The 21587-nt window shown below is 44.4% G+C and overlaps 2 protein-coding genes across 3 annotated transcripts in view; both read left to right on the top strand.

The window, feature by feature from the left end:
- Positions 1-1132, top strand: part of LOC124033337 (neuronal calcium sensor 1-like) — a 32765-nt gene extending 31633 nt beyond the window's left edge. For both annotated transcript variants that reach the window (XM_046345333.1, XM_046345334.1), the window contains one exon: positions 474-1132. The gene's annotated coding sequence lies outside the window, so the exon portion shown is untranslated. The remainder of the gene's footprint in view (positions 1-473) is intronic.
- A 4157-nt stretch (positions 1133-5289) lies between these two features.
- The window catches only part of hmcn2 (hemicentin 2), an 82800-nt gene continuing 66502 nt past the window's right edge, over positions 5290-21587 (top strand). The window contains 11 exon segments of the mRNA XM_046347468.1: positions 5290-5801; positions 9659-9729; positions 10156-10314; positions 10406-10528; positions 15651-15822; positions 15960-16066; positions 16186-16306; positions 16389-16652; positions 16752-16896; positions 18017-18138; positions 21038-21310. Of these exon segments, the coding sequence (XP_046203424.1) occupies positions 5528-5801; positions 9659-9729; positions 10156-10314; positions 10406-10528; positions 15651-15822; positions 15960-16066; positions 16186-16306; positions 16389-16652; positions 16752-16896; positions 18017-18138; positions 21038-21310 (1831 nt within the window). The 5' untranslated portion in view covers positions 5290-5527.

Genomic DNA, 21587 nt, shown 5'->3' with positions numbered 1-21587 from the left:
TCTTTATCTTAATCATGCAGCATCCCAGTGATGGAAATGTCACATGGTTCTACATATCATACAATCACATTTTTGTTGTTGTTGCTATAATTAGAGAAACTATAAATTGTGGTAAATTGATCTGTTGAGGATGACATCATAGTACAGTGGTCAGAAACTCGCATGGTCTAAAAACAATACAGAGCAGCCGTTGTCAGACCACAGCTGCAAAGAGGACAGTTAGCTGGTCTCCTCCCTCTGTCTAATGTATTCAACTGCCCATTATTGCCAATTGTAGCTGATGTTCAGCTCAACATGTGACAGAGTTTTTGAGCTCAATATAGACAGATACATGGGGCCGCTTGGGTTTAAAGTAGCCTTGCATTTACTTCTTATAGAGTTCAGGGTCCCTTATTGTCAATAGGATCTTGCACTGTTTGTTTCCATGTCTGATTTCATTGCCACATTGAACTCAATGGTGATTATTATTACAGATTCCCAAGTGAATCTAACACAGTGCCATCACACCTGCTATGAGAAGAAGCATCTACAAACATCAACATCCCTCCATGCACCATCCAGAAGGAGACGTGGGAGGGTGAGGAGGCGGGCACAGACTTGTGTAATACTGTCCTCAATTGCACATATCCATCTCCACTAAGCATTGAAAACAACTCGGAGCCCTCTGATATTACAACATGTGAAATAAAACAAGGGCAAGAGGGTAAGAGACACTGAACGTAACATGCGAGGAAGGAATTTGTTGATGGTATATGTCTGTGGACTTCATTCAAGAACTCAAACAAGGGATGGACAGCACTGAAGAGCAGCTTTAGAGAGAGTCTAAAGGTTGTTTTTCCCTGTGGTCTACACTGGAGGATACCCCTTGAGGTGTGAGTGAACTGTGAACGGTGCTCAACCCATAGTGGTGTGACATGGCTACCTGAAAGACTACAGCGGGAGACATCAACAGGCACGGATTTGAGAGTGTAGAGAGAGATCAACTTGTTTATAAACCCATGTACATATGAAATAGTATACACTGAGTGTACAAAACATGAGGAACACTTTCCTAATATTGCGTTGCACCCCCTTTTGCCCTCAGAACAGCCTCAGTTCTGTTGAGTGTGAAAAACCCAGCAGTGTTGCAGTTCTTGACACACTCAAACCGGTGTGTCTGGCACCTACTACCATATCCTGTTCAAAGGCAATTAAAATAATTGTCTCAAGGCTTTAAAATCCTTCTTTAACCTGTCTCCTCCCCTTCATCTACACTGATTGAAATGGATTTAACAAGTGACATCAATAAGGGGTCATAGCTTTTACCTGAATTCACCTGGTCATTCTATGTCATGGAAAGAGCGGGTGTTCCTAATGTTTTGTACACTCAGTGTAAATAGGTGTGTAACATTTAATATTTGTTGCTTTGTTGCATTTGTTGGAGTGCTGTTTATTCACATGAAATGAAGCTTAAGACTTAAAAAAAAATGGTATGCCTTTTTTTCATCCTCCTTCAAAAACAAACTGCTTCCTTCTGAGGAGATTTATTTTATATTTTTATTTGAGGGGAAAGTGGGCAGGGAGTGGCATTTGTAAGGACTAATTTATTATGTTTGTGGTATGTGCCTCCTATTGTGTTAGATGTCTGTTCCCTTTCCCATCAGCACTACCATCAAGGCACTGTAATGTTTAAAGCCACTTCTTGAATGGCATGACCAAGCAACACAGTGTAATTCTTCACAGTTGACATATCCCAATTGAGGCTCATTATTTCCTTTGAGCGCATCTTACTCCACCTTGTGTATACACAAGGCTTCGGCTATTGAGAACAAACAGGCATACATTCTCGTTGTAAAGCTGTTTGCGGGCTGTGTGTTTGAGCCTGTCGTCTTTGTGTCTGTCCTGTGTGTTCAACAGAAATCACAGATCCCAGCATGCGATGATGCTTTTTCCCCTCCAGTCTCGGTTATTTCAGTCTGAACATTAGGTATTTGTCAGCTTCATTGATTTAGCCTTACTCAAGTGAGAAAGATCATTTCCCCCTGTGCTGTCATTTACATTTAAGAACACAGAGCACAGAATAAAAATCATTTTAAAAGTGGCTGGCTTTACATTTGTGTGATTGAATTTATTTCCTAAATCGTGGCTCGGTTCCCTCAAATACCCTTTATTCGAAATGGGATACAGGAACAGAACTCAGACAGAAAGTGGTTGAAGTAATTTTTTAATGGAGATTCTGGCTTTTGTACAATTGAAACAAATTACCCTGTTATCATTAATTAGGGATTTATCCATCAAAGCCTGGTGTTCTCACTTGGTGATACAAAGACTAACTTGTTCATTAACAGAGCTTTATGACAGTTCATAGATATGAGTAAAGAGTGCTTTCCATTTCAAACCCATACTCTAGTCTAACACCATAGGCTCACAGTGTAAGCTTTTATGCCCTAACTTTAAGTATTCCTACAGCAGACTGCCTCATTTCAAATAGTCCATTAAGAAGTAGTGATGTTCTTGATGTGCCATCACTGTGTGGGTGAAAAATAAAATAAAATAAATCAAATCAAAATGTATTTGTCCCATACACATGGTTAGCAGATGTTAATGCGAGTGTAGCGAAATGCTTGTGCTTAGTGATTGGGTTTATAGTGGCTGGGTACAGGCTAGGCAGGTTCTCAGCAAGTTAAACACTGTCTGTTCATTCTTATCCATCTGGTTGAGTGCAGGAGATCTTAGAGCCATTCGAATTGGAGTTACTACGTGGTGCGAAGGGGAAGGAAAGTGTGCCATGCTCATACAGTGCCTTCGGAAGGTGTTCAGACCTCTTCATGTTTTCCAAATGTTGTTACATTACAGCCTTATTCTAAAATGGATTCAATAAAAGAAATTCTCATCAACCTACACACAACAACCCATAATGACAAAGTGAAAAAAGGTTTTCAGAAACTTTTGCAAATGTATAAAAAATAAAAAACAGATAGACACCTTATTGACATAAGTATTCAGACCTTTTGCTATGAGACACAAAATTAAGCTGAGGTGCATTCTGTTTTCATTGGTCATCTTTAAGATGTTTCTACAACTTGATTGGAGTCCACCTGTGGTAAATTCAATTGATTGGACATGATTTGGAAAGGCACACACCTGTCTATATAAGGTCCCACAGATGACAGTGCATGTCAGCAAAAACCAAGCCATGAGGTAGAAGGAATTGTCTGTAAAGCTTCATGACAGGATTGTGTCAAGGCACAGATCTGGGGAAGGTCCCTATTGAAGGTCCCCAAGAACACAGTGGCCTTTTTTCATTCTTAAATGGAAGAAGTTTCGAACCACCAAGATTCTTCCTAGAGCTGTCCGCCCTGCCAAACTGAGCAATCGGGGAAGAAGGGCCTTGGTCAAGGAGGTGACCAAGAAACCGATGGTCACTCTGACAGAGCACCAGAGTTCCTCTGTGGAGATGGAAGAACCTTCCAGAAGCACAACCATCTCTGCAGTACTCCACCAACCAGGGCTTTATGGTAGAGTGGAAGCCACTCCTCAGTAAAAGGCACATGATAACCAGCTTGGAGATTGCCAAAAGGCACCTAAAGAACTCTCAGACCATGAGAAACAAGATAATCTGGGCTGCTGAAACCAAGAGTGAACTCTGGCCTGAATTCCAAGTTTCACGTTTGGAGGAAACCTGGCACCATCCCTACAATGAAGCATGGTGGTGGTAGCATCATGCTGGGGGATGTTTTTCAGCGGCAGGGACTGGGTGACTAGTCGGGATCGAGGGAAATATGAATGGAGCAATGTACAGAGAGATCATTGATGAAAACCTGCTCCAGATCGCTCAGAATCGCAGACTGGGTCAAAGGTTCACCTCTCAACAGGACATTGACCCTAAGCACACAGCCAAGACAACGCAGGAGTGGCATCGGGAAAAGTCTCTGATTGTCCTTGAGTGGCCCTGCCAGAGCCCGGACTTGAACCCGAACAAACATCTCTGGAGAGACCTGAAAATAGCTGAGCAGTGGCGCTCCCCATCCAACCTGTCAGAGCTTGAGAGGATCTGCAAAGAAGAATGGGAGAGACTCCCCAAATACAGGTGTACCCAAGAAGACTCAAGGCTGTAATCGCTGCCGCAGGTGCTTCAACAAAGTATTGAGTAAAGGGTCTGAATACTTATGTAAATGTGATATTTCCATCTTTTATTTGTAATCCATTTGCAAAAATGCAAAAAAATGTTTTTTTTTTGCTTCGTCATGATGGGTTACTGTGTGGAGATTGATGAGGAGGGAAAATACATTTTAGAATAAGGCTGTAACATAACAAAATGTGGAAAAAGTCAAGGGGTCTTAGAATACTTTCCGAATGAGCTATTTGTCTGAATTATGACCTGGTTGGTTCAGAAAGAGAAAATGTCTATCATTGTAGCAAACAGCTTTAAGTTCTTGTTTTGCAGCAGCATCCTATAAACGGTATTGTTTCTCTTTTATATGCTTTTCTTATGTAAGAAGAAATGTGGAATAGGACACTGAAATGATAATTCCTTTAGTCACAGAAGTGTGACTCTAAATCTCTGTCGATTTCCTGTTATTTCCTGTCAGACACCAATGGTTATTTTTTGGGTCTCTGAATTGTCCACAATCTAGACATCCCCTTTCCTTCCTCATGTAGGTTGCCTTATCTCCTCGCCAAATGTACGGATATGCTACCTCGGTCTCACGACTTGCATGGCGTGACAGTTACATATTTATTTGGGCTCAAATAAATATAATGAAAAAAATACAGACAATAGGTCACTGAGAGCGTATGCTTCAGCATGTGATGCAATCGAAGTATCCGCTCTTATCAGAATGTGTAATCTGAAGAGAAAGAGACGTTTGGCTTCCTAAACCTTTCCTCTGAAAACACATCTGGTACAGTATTTCTCTGTATCTTGTCAGGCCACTGATTCCATTCATGCACCAGAGGGATAGTATACTGTTATGACAGGCTACTACCAGAGAGTAGCATGTACAAATTTAGATGCCAGCTGAATATAAACGCTGCTATTTATAAAACCCAAGCCATTTGGACAATGCTCTTCAGTCATGACCACAAATATTATCCACTGTAAAAGTTGTGCACAATTGCTTTGCACCAGACTAGGTTGGCCGGATCCAATGCTGTTAGATAAAGTGTACCCAGCCAGGAGAATGTGGGATATGGGGTTGGGGCTGGAAGTCATAGCCGGGTCAAGTTACACACACAAAAAAATCTGCTTGTTCCTACTCAGGACCCGTTTAACACCCATCTCCGCCCCCGTTCTGAGCGCTCAGCGTTCCATTTCTCCAGGGGAGAAGCTCGTTCCAGTCCCTCCAAACGTTTGTACATGGATGTAACTCGGAGGAAATAACGTGCTACATCATCTACTCTAGATCGGTGTGCATTTCAATTGAGGCAACATTTCCAATGATTGTATTTCTATAGGCCTAGGTGATTTTTTTTATTCGCCAAAAGTTTTGTGTTTTAACTGGTTTGTTACATTTCTGAAAACAAAAACAGATGCAGTGAATTGATAATGACCGGTATTATGTTGAAGTGCCTTGTCTTGGCGCTCTTTATTTGCGGGTCCAAAGTACTGGCTGACCTGCGAGTTGAGGGGGTCCAGGAGGACTTTGATTCTATGGACAGTGACAGCGCTTCAACCCTGGCCTTTGTGTTCGACGTTACCGGCTCAATGTACGACGACCTCAAACAGGTGATAGAGGGCGCTTCTCGGATCCTGGAAAAGACCCTCAACCGGAGGACCAGACCCATCAAAAACTTTGTCCTCGTCCCGTTTCATGATCCAGGTAAAAAAAAAGAAAAGATGAAAAGTTGCAGAACTCGAATTATTTTTTACAAGAGCAAGAGATTTAGCATTTTTTTAAAATGACAACAGGCCTACATTATTTACATTAAACAATTGATATGCACAATTGATTTCAGTCTCCTGCATTTCACTCATGACTTATCTTAATATTTACTAGCCAAATCAACTGTAGCCTATACAGTATAACCTTATCTGATTTATATTATGCAAATTATTATCCATTGGCTAATCTGAGGTTTTTAACTGGAAGCAAACTACAAATTACAGATGTTTATGGCTCTGTTTCAAGATAAACAAATTCGAAAAATAAGACACCAATGGGGTCTTTCCACGAAATTGAGTACCTTTTGCATCCCTTTGACATTTTAATTAGAAGTTGTGCACCAATGTTGAATAACATTTTAAAAGCCTGTTGTATTCAATGAAGTGCCCTTTAATATAGACCACATGGAGAATTCAATAAATCAGATTTGTATATGAATAAAGACTTGCCAATGTGCCAAAATTCCAGGAAGATTTTAATGAACTTAACCAAGTTTTCGCCATCAGTGTCCTAGTTATTTTGTTGCTTTGACAAAGTCATTTCTGGAGATGAGTATTTATGTCATGTGAGTAGTGATACATTTGAACAAAAAACAACCTGTCCCTCATTTTAAAGTCAACCCTGTTATGTGAACTGAACTCTTGTATTAACATGTTGAAACTATTCCTTTTAAAATATCTTTTTCAAAAGAAACATTGAACATCTATCTAATAGTCAAATCATAATATAAAAGCAAGCGAGCTGGCTGGCTCTACTGTTTTTGCCCATTTTCTGGTGTTTTGTGGTGGAAAACCGAGTGAGTCTAGCATACTGTAACACTTCAACCCTGTTACCCATAGATAGACAACCTAGAAGTATTTTAACATTTTTATTTGTTTGTTGTGAAGCTTGCATTCAATTGCCCCTCTCTGTTGCACCCAACAAGCTTCCATTTCCCCCGTCACAAGGGGATTTATGGCTGATTAAAGAAGAAATCGTCACCCGTGTTATGGTCAACCCTGTCACTTTATTTGGCACTTTATAAACCTCTTGAGATGGTAAAGCAGGTGTTGTATTAAGTTGAACATGTGCTCCTTATGACAGAATGTTAAAATGAGGTGATATCAACCACAACAGAAAATCTTTTAAGTTACACATGTCAAAAGGCACGACTTGGTGGAACAACCCAGCTACATTTGAGGCTACAGTTAGTGTGCTTAACATGACTCACACAGAGGAACAGGATAACTGGGATAAAGGGGATGGCAACAGGTAAGCTTCTTCCCCAAGAGTCCCTCTTCCAATCTCCCTCTATGGGAAAGCTGGAGTTTGAAAATAGAGAGTGCCCTATTGGGGGAGGGTGTTTGAGCCCTGATGAGAAGCATATGCTGCCTGCTTGTGTGTAATTACCCCAATCACCCCCCATCCACCCCTCCGGAAAGCCTACCAGCCCCAGTAACCAAGCCTGGGTCTAAGAGCTGGAAGTTGGGAGGGGGATGTTGTGCTCGGCTAGCTACACTAACGCCACACATTCTGTCTTTGGGGACCTTGTAAAACTCCTGAGATTGCAAAGAAACTGGGTGATTGGCAAAGAGGCGTGACAGTATCCATGTTTTATGGGCTTTTATGAGTGAAGTGGGGACAAAGATTTAAAAAGCCTGACAAGAAAAAGACGGTGGGAGAGCGAGAGAGAGAGAGAGAGAGCGACCAAGAAATAATCACCAGGCAGACTGACATGTCCACAAATTATCAATGTCTATTGTCATAGTTATATTTAGTAAGCAAGGCTTGCAATTTGATGGCAAAGCTTGAAGCACACACGCCACACGTACACACACAAACACACACACAAAAACACACATACGTTGGCCCCACCCCAACCTACCGGGCCCATCCCTCACACTTGAGTGAAATACTGTTCTATATGCTAACCTATTCTCTATCACAAACAATATATTCTCTGTTTGTCGGTTAATGTTTACTGCTACATCAATCATCCCTTGAAGGAGTCCAGATAAGTGTCCAATCTTAGCAGGCTGTTATTTGTCATGCTGGGATACACTGCAGTATGAGAGGGGACCAGGTCACTCTCTGTTAAAGGGCCAATGCAGGAACTTGTTATCCCAAAATCAAATCATTACTGTGATTGTTTTCAATTCAAATGGCTAAAAAAAGTATTATTTCAACCTCACGTCTTTGACTTTCATTTATCCCTTATTTTCCCAGGTAAGTTGATTGAGAACATGTGCTCATCTACAGCAACCACCTGAGGAATAGTTACAGAGGAGAGGAATGGGCCAATTGAAAGCTTGGGATGATTAGGTGGCCATGATGGTTTGAGGGCCAGAGTGTGAATTTCAAAACCAACAGGTGTAGACCTTACAGTGAAATGCTTACTTACAAGCCCTTAATCAACAATGCAGTTTTAAGAAAAAATAAGTGTTAAGTAAAAAATAGTAAAACATTTGAAATAAAAGTAACAAATAATTAAAGAGCAGCAGTAAAATAACAATAGCGAGGCTATATACAGGGGGTACCCGTACAGAGTCAATGTGCGGGGGCACCGGTTAGTCTATGTAATTGAGGTAATATGTACATGTAGGTAGAGTTAAAGTGACTATGCATAGATAATAAACAGAGAGTAGCAGCAGTGTAAAAGAGAGGGGGGGGGGCAATGCAAATTGTCTGGGTAGCCATTTGATTAGCTGTTCAGGAGTCTTATGGCTTGGGGGTAGAAGCTGTTAAGAAGTATTTTGGACCTAGACTTGGCACTCCGGTACTGCTTGCTGTGCGGCAGCTGAGAGAACAGTCTATGACTGGGGTGGCTGGAGTCTTTGACAATGTTTAGGGCCTTCCTCTGACACCGCCTGGTGTAGAGGTCCTGGATGGCAGGAAGCCTGACCCCAGTGATGTACTGGGCCGTACGCACGACCCTCTGTAGTGCCTTACGGTCACAGGCCGAGCAGTTGCCATACCAGGCAGTGATGCAACCAGTCAGGATGCTCTTGATGGTGCAGCTGTAGAACTTTTTGGTGATCTGAGGACCCATGACAAATCTTTTCAATCATCTTAGGGGGAATAGGCTTTGTCATGCCCCCTTCACGACTGTCTTGGTGTGTTTGGACCATGATAGTTTGTTGTTGATGTGGACACCAAGGAACTTGAATCTCTCAACCTTCTCACTACAGCCCCATGATAATGGGGGCATGCTCAATCCTCCTTTTGCTGTAGTCCACAATCATTTATCCAGGACACCGGGGTTAACACCCTACACAGGGCAATGTCTCCAATCACTTCCCTGGGGCTTTGGAATCTTTTTTTTAAAAATGGACAAGAGGAAATAGTGCCTCCTACTGGCCCTCCAACACTCCAACACTGGTCTCCCATCCAGGACCAACCCTGCTTAGCTTCAGTGGCAAGTCAGCAGTGGGATGCAGGGTGGTTTGCTGTTTGACTGCACTGGTGCTTTAAGTTCAGCACCAAACACAACTAATGATTACTCAGTCATCATGGGCTTTTTGACCCAGAGATGGCACAATACCCCCACAGACATGCTATATTATTATATCATCTAGCATGTATGTGATACTTAATTGTCCACCACTAATGAATTAGGGTATTGCAAGCAATATTTTTTGAGGGAGCAGCATGGACTACCATTTAACCATGGACTATCATCCAGAACCCTATAATTATCCAGTGCAACTGACCTTTCGTTTTATCTTTAATTTTCATCTTTTATCGATTGTCCTTGGATTATCCAGCCGATCGTCATGTATAAATGTTAATAGCGTCCACATGATGTGTTCTTCTAGACATTGGCCCTGTGTCCATCACCACTGACCCAAAGAAGTTCCAGCAGGATCTGCAGGAGCTGTTTGTCCAGGTGTGTACCAGAACCAAAGCCTGTTACAACGTTAGAGCTATACCACCTCTGCCAGAACATCTGACAGACTCCATAGGATAGGCTGTACATGCTTGATATCAATCTGTATCAATCAGGTAGAATGTATGCACACATGACTGTAAGTCGCTTTGGATAAAAGCGTCTGCTAAATGGCATATATTATTATTATTATATTGAAAGAGGTAGGCTATGCAGGATCTGTACAATAGAAATGCAGACTACTTAGAATATAAAGCCCATAGACCCTATAGTCAATACAGTATACTATCGTTTTCTAACCTCAATAAGATTATGGTTAGGCTACACAGCATAGCACAGGTCTATGCATAGTGATGTATTGCTTGCTCCTATTGAGGCCCTCAATGATGGCGTTGGATCAATGGTCTGTGTGTTGTCTCCTCTCAGGGAGGTGGAGACTGTCCAGAGATGAGTGTAGGAGCCATAAAGAAGGCCCTGGAGGTGTCTCTACCAGGCTCCTTTATCTACGTGTTCACTGACGCCAGGGCCAAGGACTACCACCTCAAAAGGGACGTGCTGCAACTGGTGCAGCTCCGACAGTCACAGGTAACGATTGATTGCAAATGTATGATTACAATAATCTCAGTATAAGTTGAGTAATGATAACCTTCCACTGCTGTCCTCTGTGTGCACCCAGGTTGTGTTTGTCTTGACTGGGGACTGCGGAGACCGCTCTCAGCCTGGGTACAGAGCCTATGAGGAGATCGCTGCCACCAGCTCTGGACAGATCTTTCATCTGAACAAGCAGCAAGTCAATGAGGTGAGAGGTCATCAAACAAATTGATATTATTTTCAAGCATACTGACGAGGTTGTGCTGAGTCAATTGTCAACCATAGTGTGATTTGTCTGTAAGAAGCAAAGGTTTATTGTCTCTTCAGGACATGGGTTAAATAAAATGCAGGTGGGTTAAAGTGAACAAATGGTTTATGGAGAATATTTGATATGTGAAAGCAGTTGAAAGACTAGCGATATGAATCCCATATCACCCGAACATGTAATCATTGTATAGTTCATAGACACACATCAAATATCTTCGAAGTTAATATTAAACTCACCAGGAACTACATAGTAGGGGTGAGTGATTCCTTTATCTTATCATGTAACTGAACCCCAAATCTTGGAAGCCAAATTCAACGAGGCTCAATAACTCCCAATCAAACATAAAAGAAGCCGGTTTCCTTTTGGGAGAGACACTGGTATCATGAATATCATCACATGAGATGGCTGGGCTGAGGAGAGGGCAGCTCTACACTGGAGCCAAGTATGACTGTTCACTGGGAGAGGTGGCCCACTGAACCCCTGAACCCAGTTCTCAATGTGTGTTTTTATGTGTGTCTGCTTTCTTTCAACTCATGCTGGTTTTTATGTATACAAGTATGTATGGTGCATGTGTGTATGTGTGTATGGTGCATGTGTGTATGTGTGTATGTGTGTGGGATTTGGTTCTATGAGCACTTCCTAGCCTCCACAGTCCATTGAGGAGTGTCTGAATGGCATGTCCACATTGCAGGACAGTGCTGTGCTGCGTTATGATGGTTAATAGTGAGGAGCTATCTTGTCCCCCCCCCCCCCAATAGAAACCAGTCCTCTCAACCTGGGCCCGAGTGTAGATAGTGGCAGGAGTGCCTTTATGTTTTAATGTGACCCATTATTAAAATGTCATGCTATTCTCTCTACTCATTTAGTATGGAACCACTACTCCCGTATTTCAGTTACATTTACAACCAGTGGGATTGTAAACTCCTAGGTGGCACGTTATTACTAAATGAATGTAAATCCTTTAATCCTTAGAAACCACATGAATACCTCACGTCTAACTAACATCTTCCCCCTTAATATAAGTTTAATAAACTGTTGCCAAATCAAATATACATAGTGTTTTGTGGTCTCGGGGGGAGAGGTGGAGAGAAAACAGACTGCTTATTTTACTGTCTAATCCCAGGATATGATCTGTCATGGCTTCCCTTTCCAACACAGCTGCCCACTGGAGCTGGCTCCAAGTCCACACACAACAGCTCATTGTGAAACCTTGTGTGTGACACTCCTTCAACTCTTAAGACTTAACTTGTTGTTATTACTGGAGCAAATAGCCAAACAATCCCGAGCTCGGGTAGAACAAGAACACTCTAACACTAATGGTCCTAATGATCACAGAGGCTATCCTCAGTTCTCAGTGTGTGAATGATGTAAAGAGGACTGAGAACCTGGCCAAGATAAATCGTTCTGGGCTCTGGGAGGTTTCATCCATGCACGAATCCATGCATATTGTGGATGTCTGTTCTGTTGCCTCAGCTTACACTCAATAAGGGTGAGAAAGAGACAGGACAGGCCATGAGCTCACGAGTTATTGCCCTCCCATCTATAATCTACTGTAGACTGTTTATGATCACCATGGCAGTATCCTGGCCAATGCATGTTCGTGTCTCTGTGTTTCAAATCCACACCTGTGGAGGCTGCTGAGGGGAGGACGGCTCATAATAATGGCTGGAACGGAGCTAATGGAATGGCATCAAACACATGGCTCCCATGTGTTTGATGCATTTCATACCATTCCACCTATTCCACTCCCGTAATTACCACAAGCCCATCCTCCCCAATTAAGGTGCCACCAACCTCCTGTGATCCACATGCACTCCTCTCTGAAATAGCTGGACTTCCTTCCATAAAAGAACCACTGGTAACATTGGCCAAATGATTTCAGGTGGGCCCAGTAGTTAGTTAAAGCGACAGGAGTGTTTGTGAAAATATAAATGAAATCCAGTTAACCTGTATCCTCTGTTGTGTTCCTGAGGTTAGTGAACAAAGCCATTCTCTGTGGTCTAGGCCAGAGACAGGAAGACAGATGTGGTAGACTCTTGTCTGTTGTCTGGGGGAAAGGCAAGGCAGGTGTTTTGACATTCCCATCCAATAGGAGAACGGGGATCCATCTGGGACTGATCTGGCCTAATAGCCTGGTTCCTGGCACCCCGTCTCTTCTCTCACCGCGATGGTGGTGGCGTCTTAACCTCAGAGCAGGAGCTTGGTGACCCCTGTCTGCAAGGAGGGCTGTAGTCTGTAGGTTCCCCAACCATGATGAGAGAAACCATCAGTCAGGCGGTCTACTGGAGGGGTTCAAAGGGGCATGAGGAAGAGGAATCCCTGTAGACAACCACCAAGCTGGAGGAAGTAAAGAACAGTGCATGCTTCTTCCTGACATACCGGCATGTGCCTGTTCAGCTGAGACACAGCGGATGAGGCTTCAAAGACCCGTAGATTCTCTGGATTCCCCATGGCTCAGGCAGGGAGCGGCTGTAGCAGCACCACCAGAACACAGCATGTTCCTTGAGACACACCTTGGTCAGACCAGACAGTCTCCATGTCCCTTTGTCTAAGGCTGTGGGGAGATTAATGTCTCTGTGTCTCCATATCCCTTTGTCTAAGACTGTGGGGAGATGAATGTCTCTGTGTCTCCATATCCCTTTGTCTAAGGCTGTGGGGAGATTAATGTCTCTGTGTCTCCATATCCCTTTGTCTAAGACTGTGGGGAGATGAATGTCTCTGTGTCTCCATATCCCTTTGTCTAAGGCTGTGGGGAGATGAATGTCTCGGTGTCTCCATGTCCCTTTGTCTAAGGCTGTGGGGAGATGAATGTCTCGGTGTCTCCCAGTCCCTTTGTCTAAGGCTGTGGGGAGATGAAAGTCTCGGTGTCTCCATGTCCCTTTGTCTAAGGCTGTGGGGAGATGAATGTCTCGGTGTCTCCATGTCCCTTTGTCTAAGGCTGTAGGGAGATGAATGTCTTGGTGTCTCCATGTCCCTTTGTCTAAGGCTGTGGGGAGATGAATGTCTCGGTGTCTCCATGTCCCTTTGTCTAAGGCTGTGGGGAGATGAATGTCTCGGTGTCTCTCTGTCCCTTTGTCTAAGGCTGTGGGGAGATGAATGTCTCGGTGTCTCCATGTCCCTTTGTCTAAGGCTGTGGGGAGATGAAAGTCTCGGTGTCTCCATGTCCCTTTGTCTAAGGCTGTGGGGAGATGAAAGTCTCGGTGTCTCCATGTCCCTTTGTCTAAGGCTGTGGGGAGATGAATGTCTCGGTGTCTCCATGTCCCTTTGTCTAAGGCTGTGGGGAGATGAAAGTCTCGGTGTCTCCATGTCCCTTTGTCTAAGGCTGTGGGGAGATGAAAGTCTCGGTGTCTCCATGTCCCTTTGTCTAAGGCTGTGGGGAGATGAATGTCTCGGTGTCTCCATGTCCCTTTGTCTAAGGCTGTGGGGAGATGAAAGTCTCGGTGTCTCCATGTCCCTTTGTCTAAGGCTGTGGGGAGATGAAAGTCTCGGTGTCTCCATGTCCCTTTGTCTAAGGCTGTGGGGAGATGAAAGTCTCGGTGTCTCCATATCCCTTTGTCTAAGGCTGTGGGGAGATGAATGTCTCGGTGTCTCCATGTCCCTTTGTCTAAGGCTGTGGGGAGATGAAAGTCTCGGTGTCTCCATGTCCCTTTGTCTAAGGCTGTGGGGAGATGACTGTCTGCTCTGTGTCCTCCCTGGGTGCTGGAGATGAAATAGACACCGGTTTGTGGAAGATGTAGCTCACTCTACAGCAGTTTCCTGCTCCACTGGGGACGGCTGCACATGTGGCAGACCTTACAGCTGTTTCCAGTTGTAAACTCTGAGAGGAACCAGCTGCTGAGAGGAGCCAGTGGGCCGGTACACAGAGAGGGGAGGCCTGCTAATTAAATTATCAAAGGCTTTGCTCACTCCAATCTTCATTATTCCGAAATATATGAAGATGTGTTGAATAAGCCCCTTTTTTCAGAGGGGCCATTTTCAGTTTGTTTTATTATAGACACAATGCAACCATAATGTCTGCCCTCACGATTATGGGGTCAAATCAAATACAAGACCACAGTTGCTTGTAAAGCACTTGAAAGATGGAAAAAAGGATGGTCCAGCCAGTGAAATGAATAAGACACAGTTACACAGCGGGTTATGCTCTTCTTTTCCTGTAAAGGAGAAAGGACACAGGTTGTTTTTCTTCTGATTCATAACCACCAGCATGATTTCACCTACAGGGTTGAAAACATAAAGATAAAAATTCTACCGGTCAAATATTCTACTGTAATCGTCATGGGGAAAAGTATACTCAGTGATGTTTACTACTGGAATTGAATGCAATCAAGCCACCCAGGGTTATTTCAGTCTCAGCAGAAGCCAGGCATTGGGTCATCTTTTCTCTGAGAACAAGATAATGAGCCTCATTTCAGTGAAGCCGCCACAATCCCATCAACTCCAGACAAGACCAGTCCTCTCAGGCCACATCTGCTATTTAAAGCCCACCCAATTTTTCAGATAATACAGAGTAAAACAGTTGACCCATTGATAGTCTTCATTTATCCTGCACAGTTGGACCTGTTTATAATCTGGAATAGATCTCTCCTAGGCTCTTGTAAAGCCAGGACAGGAGAACCAATCCCATGATTCATTAAAGGTGGTTTGCAGAAGGACAGTGTGCTGCCTTCCACTGTGCGATAAACTCCTCTGGGGAATTCATGCTTAAGAGTGCAGAAAACTGTATGTTATCTTTTTGACAGTTGAGCTGTTTCACTTTCCTTTTGTTTATGGAAGATCCCTTTGAGACATACTTTGGCGATGGAAGAATGGTCCAAAGACAAAGACCAGCTTGCAGTGTTGAAGCAGACAGTTTCAGAATCAGAGATGGGTCATGAGGTCACATGCACATCCTTCCTGTCCTTTCACTCTGATTTGGTTTCCAGTAGAGGTCTTTGCCAGAATGTCTATATAGTCTAGTTTACTGTGACAGGTTCCAGACCACCCCTGTCTAGTTTGTCCTCTAGCTGTGTGGGGTGTGAGGTGTGCTGCTGTCTTGCTGAGATGATGTCTTCTTTCCTGCCAGGTCTTGAAGTGGGTGGAAGAGACAGTACAGGGCCTGAAGGTCCACCTGCTCTCCTCCAACCATGACAGTGCTCAGGAGAACCAGTGGGAGGTGCCCTTTGACCCCAGCCTGAAGGAGTTCACTGTGTCACTTAGTGGGCCAGCCCCTCAGATCGAGCTCAGGGATCCCCTTGGTACATTATGCTTTCATTATGTATTCTCACTGAAAATATTGTCACTACTTGAGAATAATACTATATATCCATTTAGCTGAACATCAAATGCTATTTCACATTTTGACATTACATTGTTATGTGTTTCAATTGCTTAGGTCGCATTGTTGGAGTGGAGCAGGGCCTCACAGAGCTACTGAATATCCCAAACTCAGCCCGTGTTGTCAACCTGAAGTTCCCCCGACCTGGATCCTGGACTCTGAAGGTACTGTACCGTAGCACCTCCTGACATGGTTGTGATCATCCTGCATTGAAAATGAGATAACTGATTTAGTCACCTCTGATGTACAAAACAACAACTGAATGACCCCTTTCTATGACCAGGTGGGCTGTGGTGGCCGCCACACTCTGAGAGTAACAGGGGTCAGCAATCTGGACTTCCGGGCTGGGTTCTCCAGTATACCAGTGTCTGAGTTCAACTATACCAGGGAGAGACCCATCAAAGGTAATGTGTACATGTAATTTTCCATCTTTGTATGTATATGTGATTGCATTGAATAACATTTGGCTTTCCTCCCCTTTCATAGGAGTTCCAGCCCATGTGTTACTGAAGTGTACAGGACTGAAGCCACCAGGTCAGCTAAGTCATATGGAGTTAGTGTCAGGTTCAGGACGCTCCCTACGCACCCTCCCTGTGCCTCTGCCCTCTGACAGGGGCAGCCGAGGACTCTGGAGTGTCCCAGAATTTCGCACTCCTTCCCAAAGTTTCTTCCTCAAGGTGACAGGGAAGGATGAGGAAGGTTACCGCTTCCAGAGGTTGTCCAGTGTCTCCTACACAAACATCATCCCAGGTAAGAGACCCTTCTCCTCAGTCTCCACCCTACTGTCTCACAGACAGCCCTAGTCCAGTGTGTGACCTCTTCCCTCCTCTCCTTTTTGTCTTGAAACAGATCCCCCAGCGGTGAGCATGCCTCTTGTGGTGAACAGCTTTTATATGCAGCCCGCTATGATTGGCTGTTCGGTAGAGAGCGATGTTCCCTATAGGCTGAGGTTTACCCGGAGTGGAGTGTCTCTTGGAGAGGATAAGTTGTTCCAGTGAGTATCTGTCTCTTCTGTTCGTTGAACACACTAAGACACTAGACTTGGCAGCTTCATTAAATAGTACCCGCAAAACACCAGTTTCAACGTCAACAGTGAAGAGGCGACTCCCGGATGCTGGCCTTCTAGGCAGAGTTGCAAAGAAAAAGCCTTATCTCAGACTGGCCAATAAAAAGAAAAGATTAAGATGGCCAAAAGAACACAGACACTGGACAGAGGAACTCTGCCTAGAAGGCCAACATCCCTGAGTCGCCTCTTCACTGTTGATGTTGAGACTGGTGTTTTGCAGGTACTATTTAATGAAGCTGCCAGTTGAGGACTTGTGAGGCGTCTGTTTCTCAAACTAGACATTCTAATGTACTTGTCCTCTTGCTCAGTTGTGCACCCGGGCCTCCCACTCCTCTTTCTATTCTGGTTAGAGCCAGTTTGTGCTGTTCTGTAAAGGGAGTAGTACACAGCGTTGTACGAGATCTTCAGTTTCTTGGCAATTTTTCGCATGGAATAGCCTTCACTTCTCAGAACAAGAATAGACTGACGAGTTTCAGAAGAAAGGTCTTTGTTTCAGGCCATTTTGAGCCTGTAATTGAACCCACAAATACTGATGCCCCAGATACTCAACTAGTCTAAAGAAGGCCAGTTTTATTGCTTCTTTAATCGAAAAAACAGTTTCCAGCTGTGCTAACATAATTGCAAAAGGGGTTTCTAATGATAAATTTGCATTTTAAAATCATTAACTTGGATTACCTAACATAACGTGCCATTGGAACACAGGAGTGATGGTTGCTGATATTGGGCCTGTACACCTATGTAGATATTCCATAAAAAATATGCCGTTTCCATCTACAATAGTCATGTACAACATTAACAATGTCTACAATGTATTTCTGATCAATTTGATGTTATTTTAATGGACCAAATATGTGATTTTCTTTCAAAAACAAGGACATTTCTAAGTGACCCCAAACCTTGGAATGGTAGTGTACATTAAATAATGCCGACCTCTGACAAGAGGAATTCACTGTGTCTCTGTGCCAGAGAGGCTAATTTGTCAGTGCTGTAAGACAGTATCCTGTTCCCATCATCATTCACCTGCCAGCTAACTGTTCATATGTCTCAGGTTCTCTGGCAAAGCATCATGGGAAATTCCGCATGCCTCAGGTGAGGATGAGGGTCCGTACGAGTGCATCGCTCAGAGCAGCGCGGGACTGGGACGAGCCCTCACACAACTGACTGTGAGAGGTATGTCAGCAGAACACACACACACACACACACACACACACACACACACACACACACACACACACACACACACACACACACACACACACACACACACACACACACACACACACACACACACACACACACACACACACACACACCACTTCAAATATATGAATAGCATTTCAAAATACTTATCTTATTTAGATATTGCTGATATAAAGTCCACTGATACAATACAGCAAATCAAATCAAATCAAATTTATTTATATAGCCCTTCGTACATCAGCTGATATCTCAAAGTGCTGTACAGAAACCCAGCCTAAAACCCCAAACAGCAAACAATGCAGGTGTAAAAGCACGGTGGCTAGGAAAAACTCCCTAGAAAGGCCAAAACCTAGGAAGAAACCTAGAGAGGAACCGGGCTATGTGGGGTGGCCAGTCCTCTTCTGGCTGTGCCGGGTAGAGATTATAACAGAACATGACCAAGATGTTCAAATGTTCATAAATGACCAGCATGGTCAAATAATAATAAGGCAGAACAGTTGAAACTGGAGCAGCAGCACAGTCAGGTGGACTGGGGACAGCAAGGAGCCATCATGTCAGGTAGTCCTGGGGCACGGTCCTAGGGCTCAGGTCCTCCGAGAGAGAGAAAGAAAGAGAGAATTAGAGAGAGCATATGTGGGGTGGCCAGTCCTCTTCTGGCTGTGCCGGGTGGAGATTATAACAGAACGTGGCCAAGATGTTCAAATGTTCATAAATGACCAGCATGGTTGAATAATAGTAAGGCAGAACAGTTGAAACTGGAGCAGGAGCATGGCCAGGTGGACTGGGGACAGCAAGGAGTCCTCATGTCAGGTAGTCCTGGGACATGGTCCTAGGGCCCAGGCCAGTTGAAACTGGAGCAGCAGCATGGCCAGGTGGACTGGGGACAGCAAGGAGTCATCATGTCAGGTAGTCCTGGGGCATGGTCCTAGGGCTCAGGTCCTCCGAGAGAGAGAAAGAAAGAGAGAAGGAGAGAATTAGAGAACGCACACTTAGATTCACACAGGACACCTGAATAGGACAGTAGAAGTACTCCAGATAAACAAACTGACCCTAGCCCCCCGACACATAAACTACTGCAGCATAAATACTGGAGGCTGAGACAGGAGGGGTTAGGAGACACTGTGGCCCCATCCGAGGACACCCCCGGACAGGGCCAAACAGGAAGGATATAACCCCACCCACTTTGCCAAAGCACAGCCCCCACACCACTAGAGGGATATCTTCAACCACCAACTTACCATCCTGAGACAAGGCCGAGTATAGCCCACAAAGATCTCCGACACGGTACAACCCAAGGGGGGAACCCAGACAGGCCGACCACAACAGTGAATCAACCCACCCAGGTGACGCACCCCCCAGGGACGGCACGAGAGAGCCCCAGCAAGCCAGTGACTCAGCCCCCGTAACAGGGTTAGAGGCAAAGAATCCCAGTGAAAAGAGGGGAACCGGCCAGGCAGAGACAGCAAGGGCGGTTCGTTGCTCCAGAGCCTTTCCGTTCACCTTCCCACTCCTGGGCCAGACTACACTCAATCATATGACCCACTGAAGAGATGAGTCTTCAGTAAAGACTTAAAGGTTGAGACCGAGTTTGCGTCTCTGACATGGGTAGGCAGACCGTTCCATAAAAATGGAGCTCTATAGGAGAAAGCCCTGCCTCCAGCTGTTTGCTTAGAAATTCTAGGGACAATTAGGAGGCCTGCGTCTTGTGACCGTAGCGTACGTGTAGGTATGTACGGCAGGACCAAATCAGAGAGGTAGGTAGGAGCAAGCCCATGTAATGCTTTGTAGGTTAGCAGTAAAACCTTGAAATCAGCCCTTGCTTTGACAGGAAGCCAGTGTAGAGAGGCTAGCACTGGAGTAATATGATCAAATTTTTTGGTTCTAGTCAGGATTCTAGCAGCCGTATTTAGCACTAACTGAAGTTTATTTAGTGCTTTATCCGGGTAGCCGGAAAATAGAGCATTGCAGTAGTCTAACCTAGAAGTGACAAAAGCATGGATTAATTTTTTCTGCATCATTTTTGGACAGAAAGTTTCTGATTTTTGCAATGTTACGTAGATGGAAAAAAGCTGTCCTCGAAATGGTCTTGATATGTTCTTCAAAAGAGAGATCAGGGTCCAGAGTAACGCCGAGGTCCTTCACAGTTTTATTTGAGACGACTGTACAACCATTAAGATTAATTGTCAGATTCAACAGAAGATCTCTTTGTTTCTTGGGACCTAGAACAAGCATCTCTGTTTTGTCCGAGTTTAATAGTAGAAAGTTTGCAGCCATCCACTTCCTTATGTCTGAAACACATGCTTCTAGCGAGGGCAATTTTGGGGCTTCACCATGTTTCATTGAAATGTACAGCTGTGTGTCATCCGCATAGCAGTGAAAGTTTACATTATGTTTTCGAATAACATCCCCAAGAGGTAAAATATATAGTGAAAACAATAGTGGTCCTAAAACAGAACCTTGAGGAACACCGAAATGTACAGTTGATTTGTCAGAGGACAAACCATTCACAGAGACAAACTGATATCTTTCCGACAGATAAGACCTAAACCAGGCCAGAACATGTCCGTGTAGACCAATTTGGGTTTCCAATCTCTCCAAAAGAATGTGGTGATCGATGGTATCAAAAGCAGCACTAAGGTCTAGGAGCACGAGGACAGATGCAGAGCCTCGGTCCGATGCCATCAAAATGTCATTTACCACCTTCACAAGTGCCGTCTCAGTGCTATGATGGGGTCTAAAACCAAACCATACATGTCATTCCAAATGTTTACATTGACAGTAAACTACGTCTGTACTGTTTAGTCCCTGCTGATAGTGTGCTGATTGTCTCACTGTGTTGACTGTGTTGACTGTGTTTCTCATGAGACAGAGCCTCCTCCGGTGCTGAAGGCCCCAGTGAACGTGAGCTCTACTGTGGGGGCCGTGGCTGTGCTGGCCTGCCAGGTGGAGGGCTCAATGCGCCACAACCTAACCTGGCAGCGGGCAGGACTCAATATCCTGACCCGCTCCGGGAGGGTAAGGGTCTTGCCCAACTCCTTCCTGGAGATCAGTGGGTTGCGGCCCCAGGACGCCGGCCAGTACCAGTGTGTGGCCACCAACGCCCATGGAGACAGCCGAGTCACAGTGTGGCTGCTCGTCCCAGGTACTGTAGCTCACCGCACCCCAACCGCACCGTACCGGTTATCTGCTTAAACACTAAACACACCAGGGCCTCCTCCATACCTCCTCCAGGCCTCTGGCATCTGCTTTTCATTACTGCCTTAGTAGAAGGACTTATCCACTTCTCCAGAAACGCTCCCAGTCAGAACATGTTTCAAATTAGCCCAATTGATGCAAGTTGAAAATTGCAGGTTCTATCATGGGTATGGCATCAGATGCTTGAAAATGCGTTTGAAAACCTCCAAACAAATTTGAAACAT

This window comes from Oncorhynchus gorbuscha, linkage group LG04 (assembly GCF_021184085.1).
Source record: "Oncorhynchus gorbuscha isolate QuinsamMale2020 ecotype Even-year linkage group LG04, OgorEven_v1.0, whole genome shotgun sequence".
In the NCBI taxonomy this organism is placed as follows: domain Eukaryota; kingdom Metazoa; phylum Chordata; class Actinopteri; order Salmoniformes; family Salmonidae; genus Oncorhynchus; species Oncorhynchus gorbuscha.
The sequence above is the reverse complement of the archived record's forward strand: the minus strand, read 5'-3'. Positions and strand labels throughout refer to the sequence as shown.